Consider the following 11730-nt stretch of genomic DNA (forward strand, 5'->3'; position numbering starts at 1 on the left):
CCTGAAAATGAAAAGGTCTGAAAGTGAGCAAAGAGTAATATTGCAGTTGTCAGTTACCTTTGATATTCTGTGGCCCAACAATGTTCACTGCCTGGTGAGCTGGATACTCCACTCTTGGCCTTGCAATTCCTAGCTCTTCCATCACCCCATGAAGCAGCCGCTGGATGTCTGCCTCGGATACTCGATCTGGGCTTCGTACACTATGACCGAAAGTTGGATTCATCGAACAGAGCATTATCGCAAGCATGGGATAAAATAAGGCGATGAACCCGTTGGTCTCCATCTTTACCTGAATATAATCCCAAAAGGTAATGTTATGCCACCATTACTATCACGTTATATTTGACCATATATGATTATCTTAAGTTATAAAAAAATGAGTTGTACATTTGTAGGATCATGTATCAGCCTATCCTTAAACAGGCCATTTCACATACTGAAATACTATTTACCTGTAGATATTGGGGTAACTTGCAGGTAATTAGAGCTTAAATCCTATGTAGCTGGCTTGCTAGAGCAGTGGCTACAGGGAAAATAAGTAGTTATATACTCCCTGCAGCTGCTTGCTTCCAGTTATAGGGGCAGTGCAGGGAGAGGTTACAGTTTATAATCATTATACAGTGAGAGTGCTATAAGCATGTTGCATCACATTGACAGTGAGATTTGAATTGTAGATGTGCAAAGTAGTCTGTCAATCCAAGTGATAAGGAGTAATTACAACCACGTTCATTGTATAGTGAAGAGTGACTGTAACCGATCCCTTCACCAACCCGATGACTGGTGGCAAGCAGCTGCAGGGAGGATATAACTTTTTTTTGTAGCCGCTGTTCCAGTAAACTAGCTACACAGGGTTTAAATCTATTTATCCACAGATAACCCCTATATCCACAGGTAAGCACAAATTCTGGACATTATAGGTTCTCTTTAAAGGTGTTTTACTGTACATTGATATTTATAGCCCATCCCCAAGCTAGACCAACAAGAAGGAACCATATTCCAGCCTTCAGATGCATCCCATCAGTGTCTCGTGAAAATTTGCAGTAACAATTTGGTCTAAGAGCAGTTCTTATTCAGATATTGTCCATAACTATGTAGACAGGAGACAAATCCTGTTTTTAGGATAAACTGTAAATAATAGATCGTTGGAGGTTCTATTCCTGGCACCCTCTCTAATCAGCTTAATGCGAGGGGTCGTTAATTTAATTATGCTTTATAGTAGTACCAAAAATGTAAACACAATTACATATTAAAAACAAAATCATAAATGGCCATTAAAGGGAACCTGTCAGCAGGATTGTGCTCAGTAACCTTTACACAGTGTCAGGTTGGCGCCGCTGACTAAAATGATACATTGGGTGATAAAATCCGTCCTGTGGTTATTGTTTAATCTGTATTTTCAGTTTTCAGTTAATGATATGCTCGTGCTCTGGGGAGGCCTGTGTGTGTGTGTGTGTGTGGGGGGGGTGCTCTGATTAGGTATTCATGTGTATGGCTTCTAACAGGGCACTGATCGCTTACTGACCTGCCCCCTAGTTTACATAATAAATAATCTATATATATAATTGTCTAAGGGTCACTTCCGTGTGTCTGTCTGTCTGTCCTTCTGTCACGGTTATTCATTCGCTGATTGGTCTCTCCAGATGCCTGTCATGGCTGCCACGACCAATCAGTGACGGGCACAGTCTGAAAGAAAATGGCCGCTCCTTACTCCCCGCAGTCAGTGCCTGTCGCCCGCATACTCCCCTCAGGTCACCGCTAACACAGAGTTAATGCCGGCGGTAACGGACCGCGTTATGCCGCGGGTAACGCACTTCGTTACCGCCGCTATTAACCCTGTGTGTCCCCAACTTTTTACTATTGACGCTGCCTATGCGGCATCAATAGTAAAAAATGTAATGTTAAAAATAATAATAATAAAAAAAAAACCTGCTATACTCACCCTCCGTAGCAGCTCTCACCGGCCACCATCTTCCGTTGCAGGTTCCGGTGGCAGAAGGACTTGCCATGACGTCACGGTCATGTGACCGCTACGTCATCACAGGCCCTGTGCGCCTGCGCGCCAAGGACCTGCCATGATGTCACGGTCATGTCACCACGACGTCATCACAGGTCCTGCGCTAATACCAACCCTGGGACCGTAAGCTGCTGTGGACTACAAAGGCTCTCTCGGGAAGGTGAGTATATGTTTATTTTTTATTTTTTCACCTGTGACAAACCTGGCTGGGCAATATACTACGTAGCTGGGCAATATACTATGTGGCTCTGTGCTGTATACTACTTTGCTGTGCAATATACTACGTGGCTCTTTGCTGTATACTACGTCACTGGGCAATATACTACGTAACTGGACAATATACTACGTAACTGGCTAATATACTACGTGGCTGTGCAATATACTATGTGGCTCTGTGCTGTATACTACGTCGCTGTGCAATATACTACGTGGCTGGGCAATATACTACGTCATTGGGCAATATACTATGTGGCTGCGCAATATACTACGTCACTGGGCAATATACTACGTAACTGGGCAATATACTATGTGACTGGGCAATATACTACGTCACTGGGCAATATACTACGTCACTGGGCAATATACTACGTCACTGGGCAATATACTACGTGACTGGGCAATATATTACGTCACTGGGCAATATACTACGTGGCTGGGCAATATACTACGTGGGCTGTGCAATATACTACGAGGACATGCATATTCTAGAATACCCGATGCGTTAGAATCGGGCCACCATCTAGTTATGTATATATATATATATATGCACACACATAAATATACAAATATATCTTGGTTAAAAAAATCCCCTTCTGAAGGCAGGCCACTAGTGCTGCAGCAGGATTACATATATACAGTTAGGGCCAGAAATATTTGGACAGTGACACAAGTTTTGTTATTTTAGCTGTTTACAAAAACATGTTCCGAAATACAATTATATATATAATATGGGCTGAAAGTGCACACTCCCAGCTGCAATATGATAGTTTCCACATCCAAATCGGAGAAAGGGTTTAGGAATCATAGCTCTGTAATGCATAGCGTCCTCTTTTTCAAGGGACCAAAAGTAATTGGACAATGGACTCTAAAGGCTGCAATTAACTCTGAAGGCGTCTCCCTCGTTAACCTGTAATCAATGAAGTAGTTAAAAGGTCAGGGGTGGATTCCAGGTGTGTGGTTTTGCATTTGGAAGCTGTTGCTGTGAGCAGACAACATGCGGTCAAAGGAACTCTCAATTGAGGTGAAGCAGAACATCCTGAGGCTGAAAAAAAAGAAAAAATCCATCAGATAGATAGCAGACATGCTTGGAGTAGCAAAATCAACAGTTGGGTACATTCTGAGAAAAAAGGAATTGACTGGTGAGCTTGGGAACTCAAAAAGGCCTGGGCGTCCACGGATGACAACAGTGGTGGATGATCGCCGCATACTTAATTGGGGGAAGAAGAACCCATTCACAACATCAACTGAAGTCCAGAACACTCTCAGTGAAGTAGGTGTATCTGTCTCTAAGTCAACAGTAAAGAGAAGACTCCATGACAGTAAATACAAAGGGTTCACATCTAGATGCAAACCATTCATCAATACCAAAAATAGACAGGCCAGAGTTAAATTTGCAGAAAAACACCTCAAGAAGCCAGCTCAGTTCTGGAAAAGTATTCTATGGACAGATGAGACAAAGATCAACCTGTACCAGAATGATGGGAAGAAAAAAGTTTGGAGAAGAAAGGGAACGGCACATGATCCAAGGCACACCACATCCTCTGTAAAACATGGTGGAGGCAACGTGATGGCATGGGCATGCATGGCTTTCAATGGCACTGGGTCACTTGTGTTTATTGATGACATAAGAGCAGACAAGAGTAGCCGGATGAATTCTGAAGTGTACCGGGATATACTTTCAGCCCAGATTCAGCCAAATGCTGCAAAGTTGATTGGACGGCGCTTCATAGTACAGATGGACAATGACCCCAAGCATACATCCAAAGCTACCCAGGAGTTCATGAGTGCCAAAAAGTGGCACATTCTGCAATGGCCAAGTCAATCTCCAGATCTAAACCCAATTGAGCATGCATTTCACTTGCTCAAATCCAGACTTAAGACGGAAAGACCCACAAACAAACAAGACCTGAAGGCTGCGGCTGTAAAGGCCTGGCAAAGCATTAAGAAGGAGGAAACCCAGCGTTTGGTGATGTCCATGGGTTCCAGACTTAAGGCAGTGATTGCCTCCAAAGGATTTGCAACAAAATATTGAAAATAAAAATATTTTGTTTGGGTTATGTTTATTTGTCCAATTACTTTTGACCTCCTAAAATGTGGAGTGTTTGTAAAGAAATGTGTACAATTCCTACATTTTCTATCAGATAATTTTGTTCAACCCTTCAAATTAAACGTTACAATCTGCACTTGAATTCTGTTGTAGAGGTTTCATTTCAAATCCAATGTGGTGGCATGCAGAGCCCAACTCGTGAAAATTGTGTCACTGTCCAAATATTTCTGGCCCTAACTGTAATGTGTATCTAATACTTTTCTTTCATTTTATCCATACATTCCTTAAAAAAAAAATCAGTTTGAAAATGGCGCTAGCCATTCAAGCACAGTAGCAACTCTTGGAGATCTGATAACTGTTACTGCGCAGGCACTGTCAGCGTCATCTTAGTGGTGACAATTTTTTTTTCTCTAGCAACATAGCGCCGCCGGCATCTGTGCTACTGCGCAGACGAGTCTGGTGCCAATTACAAACTGATTTTCTTTTTTTATGAATTTATGGATAACATGAAAGAAAACAATTACATACATATATGCGATCATGCTGCAGCGCAGCACCATCACTGACCTGCAGTAGGGGATTTTCTTTTTAACATATACAGTATATATATTCATTACGTAAACTAGCATGCAGGTCAGTGAGGGATCAGTTATCTGTCAGAAGCCATACACATGAATACCTAAACAGAGCATCACAGGCCGGCGTCACACACAGCGTAAAACAATACGGTCCGTATATTACGGCCGTAATACGCTGAAAAGTCCCGAAAAAAGTGGTCCGTAGCTCCTCCGTAGGCAGGGTGTGTCAGCGTTTTTTGCGCATGGCATCCTCCGTATGTAATCCGTATGGCATCCGTACTGCGTGGTTTTCTCGCAGGCTAGCAAAACCAACATACCGCTATAGAAGTGATCCATGTGTCCCAAAAAGAAAAGAAAATATATATATACTGTCTATATATATATATATATATATATATATATATATATATATATGTCAGTAGACACATATATTAGAGAGAAAAGCCGGTAATTCAGTGCGGTGTACAGTAAAATCACACTGACAGCTTACAGTAGAATAGGTAGAATAAATGTGTACACGTAGAATAGGTATAAATATATATATATGTCAGTGAGACACATATATGTATATATATTAATATTTTTTCCAGCGCTATACAGCTTGAAAGCCGGTAATTCAATTACCGGCTTTTTCTTTCTCCTTCCTAAAACCCGGCATGATTTGAGACATGGTTTACATACAGTAAACCATGTCTTCTCTCCATTTTTTTTGCAGATTCCACACTACTAATGTCAGTAGTGTGTATCTGCAAAATTTGGCCGTTCTAGCTCTTAAAATAAAGGGTTAAATGGCGGAAAAAATTGGCGTGGGCTCCCGCGCAATTTTCTCCGCCAGAGTAGTAAAGCCAGTGACTGAGGGCAGATATTAATAGCCTGGAGAGGGTCCACGGTTATTGGCCCCCCCCCTGGCTAAAAATATCTGCCCCCAGCCACCCCAGAACAGGCACATCTGGAAGATGCGCCTATTCTGGCACTTGGCCACTCTCTTCCCATTCCCGTGTAGCGGTGGGATATGGGGTAATGAAGGGTTAATGCCACCTTGCTATTGTAAGGTGACATTAAGCCAGATTAATAATGGAGAGGCGTCAATTATGACACCTATCCATTATTAATCCAATTGTAGTGAAGCTCCCTGGCTTTCTAGGTAATTTCCCACGATCTATGAACAGCCAGCAGAGGGCGCCTCACCGCAAATGAAGCTAAATATAGATCATTGATCTATTTTTAGCCTCATTCCCTGGGGTTTTGCAGCGAGGAGCAGCGTGCATTAGCACAGCTCCTTGCTGCAAAATGTTTTAACCCCTTCAGAAGGATTTACATCGTTGGACGTTACAGATCTGCGGAGGGTAAGTATATTGTTGGTTTATTATGTTTTTTTACTCACAGAACGAGGGTCTTCAGTGACTGGATTGGGCGTTGAATAAAATACTGCAACAACCATTGTTTTTATTTCATTAAAATAATTTTAAAAAATGTGTTTGTGTTTTATTTAACCCTTTACTAGTATTGGATTAATAATGGATAGGTGTCATAATTGACGCCTCTCCATTATTAATTAGGCTTAATGTCACCTTACAATAGCAAGGTGGCATTAACCCTTCATTACCCCATATCCCACCGCTACACGGGAATGGGAAGAGAGTGGCCAAGTGCCAGAATAGGCGCATCTTCCAGATGTGCCTTTTCTGGGGTGGCTGGGGGCAGATATTTTTAGCCAGGGGGGGGCCAATAACCGTGGACCCTCTCCAGGCTATTAATATCTGCCCTCAGTCACTGGCTTTACTACTCTGGCGGAGAAAATTGCGCGGGAGCCCACGCCAATTTTTTCCGCCATTTAACCCTTTATTTTAAGAGCTAGAACGGCCAAATTTTGCAGATACACACTACTGACATTAGTAGTGTGGAATCTGCAAAAAAAATGGAGAGAAGACATGGTTTACTGTATGTAAACCATGTCTCAAATCATGTCGGGTTTTAGGAAGGAGAAGGAAAAAGCCGGTAATTGAATTACCGGCTTTCAAGCTGTCTAGCGCTGGAATAAATATTAATATATATACATATATGTGTCTCACTGACATATATATATATATATATACCTATTCTATGTGTACACATTTATTCTACCTATTCTACTGTAAGCTGTCAGTGTGATTTTACTGTACACCGCACTGAATTGCCAGCTTTTCTCTCTAACAGCGCTGCATATTTCTCGCAAGTCACACTGCTTGTCCGTGTGTAATCCGTATTTTTCACGCTTCCATAGACTTTCATTGGCGTATTTCTTGCGCAGTACGGTGACAAAAGCAGCATGCTGCGATTTTGTACGGCCGTAGAAAGCCGTATAATACTGATCAGTAAAATACGGCAAATAGGAGCAGGGGCATAGAGAATAATTGTGCCGTATTTTTTGCGAGTTTTACGGACGTAGATTCTGCGCTCTTACGTCCGTAAAACTCGCATGTGTGACGGCGGCCACATGAAGACACCCCCCCCCCCCACAGGCCGCCCCAGAGAACGAGCATATCATTAACACAAAACTGAAAATAAAGATTAAACAACAACCACAAGATGGATTTTATCACCCATGGTATCATTTTAATCAGTATAACGGCACCAACCTGACACTGTCTGTAGGTTACTGAGCACAATCCTGCTGATAGGTTCCCTTTAAAGGGGTTGTCTGGGAATAGAAAAATCCAAATTGTTTTCTCTATGGAGGTAATCAAGATAGAATAAAATGGTTGTTATCTTAGTGCTACAAACATGACGTAGAATGTTAGGACAGATGCCTTTTATCAGGTGCAGAAGTTCCTCTTCTGTGATCTGGAGATTACCTATATCACATTTTGCTATTCAGAAAGGGTAGAGAGCAGTGTGAAAGGCCACTTCTCATCTCAGCACCCGTAATATCTCTAAGTCAGATCAGGGCCGGACTGGGACTAAAATTCCGCCCTGGCATTTGAAGGTACACAGGCCCACTTGTCACATGGCCTGGTCTCCCTGCGAAGCATTTCTGCTGTTTTTACATGCGCTGATCTCAGGCCACTAAACGAGTATGATCGACAATAGTGAAGTCGTTCGCTTGTTTCCCGGCCTCTTTACACCAACTGAGAAAGAATGAAGGGAAGAGAACAATCACAATTAGATCAATCTGTCCCCATACAGTATCATGTTATCAGCAGCACATCTACAGTTTACACCGGCGATGTGCTGCTGAGAACAAGGATTTCTGTTCCCACATAAACAATACAATCACTCGATGAATAGGCAGCATTTTGCTTGTTTAGTATAATACACCCCATAGTCCTCCATATATTATAATGTGCTCCTCAGTCCTCCATATAGTATAATACACTCCTCAGTCCTCCATATAGTATAATATACTCCTCAGTCCTCCATATAGTATTATACACTCCACATAGTACTCCATATAGTATAATACACTCTTCAGTCCTCCATATAGTATAATACACTCCTCAGTCCTCCGTATAGTATTATACACGCCACATAGTACTCCATATAGTATAAAACACTGCTCATAGACCTCCATATATTAAAATACACTTCAATTCCTCCATATAGTATAATACACTCCTCAGTCCTCCAAATAGTATAATACATTCCTCATAGTGCTCCATATAGTATAATGGCTCGCCATTGTCATTGCCAGTAGTACAATTCACTTCCCATAGTATAATGCACCCCATAGTTCTTCATATAGTATAATGTATTCCCCATAGTCCTCGATTCAGTATAATGCAGCCCACATATAGTATAATGATGCCACCCCAGAGTATAATGCAGCAACCCAAAGAATATATTGTAGCCCCCCGAGTATAATGTAACCCCCCAGAGATAGTATAATGCAGCCCCTGCATATATAATATATGGTAGCCCCCTCATAGAGCATAATGCAGCCCCCCATAGAATATAATGTAGCCCCTCCATAGAATATAATACAGCACCCCATAGAATGTAATACAGCCCTCCCCATAGAATGTAATGCAGCCAGCCCCATAGAATGTAATGCAGCCAGCCCCCCATAGAATGCAATGCAGCCCGCCCCCCATAGAATGTAATGCAGCCAGCCACCATAGAATGTAATACAGCACAGCCCCCATAGATTGTAATACAGCACAGCCTCCATATAATGTAATGCAGCACAGCCCCCATAGAATGTAATACAGCACAGCCCCCATAGAATTTAATGCAGCCCCCCAATAGCCCCACAATCCAGTTATCACTCAATGATATATTTAAAAAAAAAAAAAACCACTCACCTCTCCTCGTGCCGCACTGCTCCTGGCTCCGGTCTCAGCAGCTACAGTCTGCCCGGTCACACAGCAGGTGCGCGATGATATGACATCTTCGCGCACCCACAGTGTCAGCGCCAGGCAGAGCAGGGAATGATGGGAGAGGGAGCGCCAGCAGACGCTGTCACCTCCATCATTGAATTCAACTGTACCGGCGTCATAGACTCACCCCCCCCCGGCACTGGCGGGGGGGAGGGGGGTGAGTCGGCACTGGCGAGCAGCCCACGACTGCCACCGGCCCCGCTGACATTTGCACTGCCCGATGGCCAGCCCGACCCTGTGTCAGATAGACAGGGTGGACTACAGTGTGATAGGCCTCTTCATGCCTCAACACTCCTGGTATCTACAGTATTAGATCAGTTAGACAGGATAGACAGCACTGTGAGCAGCCTCTTAACTCAGCATCGCTGGTATATACAATATTAGATCAGATAGACAGGGTGGACAGCAGTGTGAGCAGCCTCTTCCTAACACCGCATTCCTGGTATCGCCAGTAGTGATGAGCGAATATACTCGTTACTCGAGATTTCCCGAGCACTCTCGGGGGTCCTCCGAGTATTTTTTTAGTGCTTGGAGATTTAGTTTTCATCGCGGCAGCTGAACGATTTACAGCTCTTAGCCAGCTTGATTACATGTGGGGATTCTCTAGCAACCAGACAACCCCCACATGTACTTATGCTGACAGATGTAAATCATTCAGCTGCCGCGATGAAAACGTGCTCGGGAAATCTCGAGTAACGAGTATATTCGCTCATCACTAATCACCAGTATTAGATCAGATAAACTGGGTGGACAGCAGTGTGAGCAGCCTCTTCTTAACGCCACACTCTTGGAATATAAAGTAGAAGACTATCCTTTGAGAGCACACCTTTCTGTACATGAAGGTAAGTGAAACTTCCTACTAAACATGCTCGCTGCCTCGTGTCCTATTAACAGTCTAGGCCAGCTTTCTGTAACAAGACAGCAGCCATTTTAATTGTAGTGTGATTACCGTACCTCTGGGGACAAAACAATTGTGATTTGCTAATTAAAAAAGGCATTTAGGAATTTTCTTTATTTTATGTATATTCCTGAAGAACCCCTTTAAACATCAAAAAAACACTAATTGATGATTTAAAATTTCCGAAATGTGCATATAATACTAGAAATTCTACTGTAGCTTTGGCATCTGTTCTTTCAGGAAAAGAGAATACCTTATCATTCAAAGCCAATACACAATTTTTTTAGCTACTTTAGTTGGTATTTATTATATTGTAAAACCATGTGTATTTATTTATTTTTTAAATGTTGCTACAAAAATGAAATGTCATTCCTTTAATCTGGTAATGACCTGACACGTAGCAGAAGACCTGGAAACCGAGGGCAATTTGGCAAAGACCTAACAGATTGCAACTATAAACAGACATTCTGGGTTGTCAGATGTTCATATAAATGTATAAACCAATCTTTAAAATGTTAGGGTGCTTAATTTCATTAGCTTTATCTGATCAGTGAACATTTTCTAAACTTTTTACATTTCATATTTCCTTGCAATCACTTGATGGAAAAATCAATATTTTTGTACCACTGGATGCAGGATTAAAGAACATCAAATGAACAAATTTTTTGCACCTTTCCCTCTTCTTCTCCAGAGTTGTTAAGATGTAAATATCCATCTAGTTTATTGAAGAGGAAGGAATAAGTATTGGTCTAAAACTACCAGCAGTTTCCCCATCGCTCCACTGGAGAGCAGACTTTGCAATGCATAAGGGTAAAAAAAGAATGTATCAGGCAAGGGCGGATTTATATATGCATGTAAACTGTAATACATGTTCTAGATGAGCAATGATGATACCTTATGGATAAGATGTTTTGCGTCTACATGCGGGAAAGGTAAATTTCAGAGATTTGATTTGCAAGGGGCATCAGATTAGAAAAATCAGTGTTCGGATTATTCGCCTACGGATTTGCAATGTATGTAATTAGTTTCATACTACACATTGCTACTGAGCAAAGGGCTAAAGCAGCCAAACCATTTCCAGCATGACTTGAAATACACAGAGATTACAACCATCGAAAACCCCTGTAATACATTACAAAAAAAACATGTCTGACCACCCATTTTACAAGGCGAGGAAGAGGTATTAAGAAATCTAACCGAAAAGACACAATATATCATCTCATGCATGGAGAACAGAAATAGGAGACTTACAAACATGGAGGATGACAGCTGGGAGATGCAGGATCTGAAATGAGGAGAGGAAGCAGCAGGGATGGAGGGAGGAAGGGAGGGATGGAGACAGATGGAGCAGAGACGTGGGCGGGAAGCTACAGTGACAGGTGAGAGGGGAAGGAGAACAGAGGCAGAAGGAGAACCTGGAGCTTCATGGTCTCTCCTCTAGGATGTAAAGACTATACAATTACTACTAATTCCGGCATCTGTATATAAGGTTCATTGGTTCTCCAGCAGATAAATATTAGGGAAGGTTCAAGTGCAAATGGTACCTAACAAAATGTTCACCAATTTCAGCAAAATACATGAAAACGCAAAATTGTACTATGTGATCTCAGTAATGACAT

At 42.1% G+C, this 11730-nt stretch overlaps 1 protein-coding gene across 2 annotated transcripts in view; it reads right to left on the reverse strand.

The window, feature by feature from the left end:
- SCG5 (secretogranin V) overlaps positions 1-11450 on the reverse strand; it is a 75755-nt gene extending 64305 nt beyond the window's left edge. The window contains exons 1-2 of one of the 2 annotated variants that reach the window (XM_069732471.1): positions 11363-11450; positions 58-289 (exon numbers count right to left, since the gene is read on the reverse strand). In XM_069732471.1, the coding sequence (XP_069588572.1) occupies positions 58-289; positions 11363-11368 (238 nt within the window). In that variant the 5' untranslated portion in view covers positions 11369-11450. Of the gene's footprint in view, positions 1-57; positions 290-7692; positions 7966-11362 lie in introns of those variants that run through there. The other variant, XM_069732469.1, reaches the window with a different exon arrangement.
- Between the last annotated feature and the right edge of the window lie 280 nt (positions 11451-11730).

The sequence above is a fragment of the Ranitomeya imitator genome, chromosome 1 (assembly GCF_032444005.1).
Source record: "Ranitomeya imitator isolate aRanImi1 chromosome 1, aRanImi1.pri, whole genome shotgun sequence".
In the NCBI taxonomy this organism is placed as follows: domain Eukaryota; kingdom Metazoa; phylum Chordata; class Amphibia; order Anura; family Dendrobatidae; genus Ranitomeya; species Ranitomeya imitator.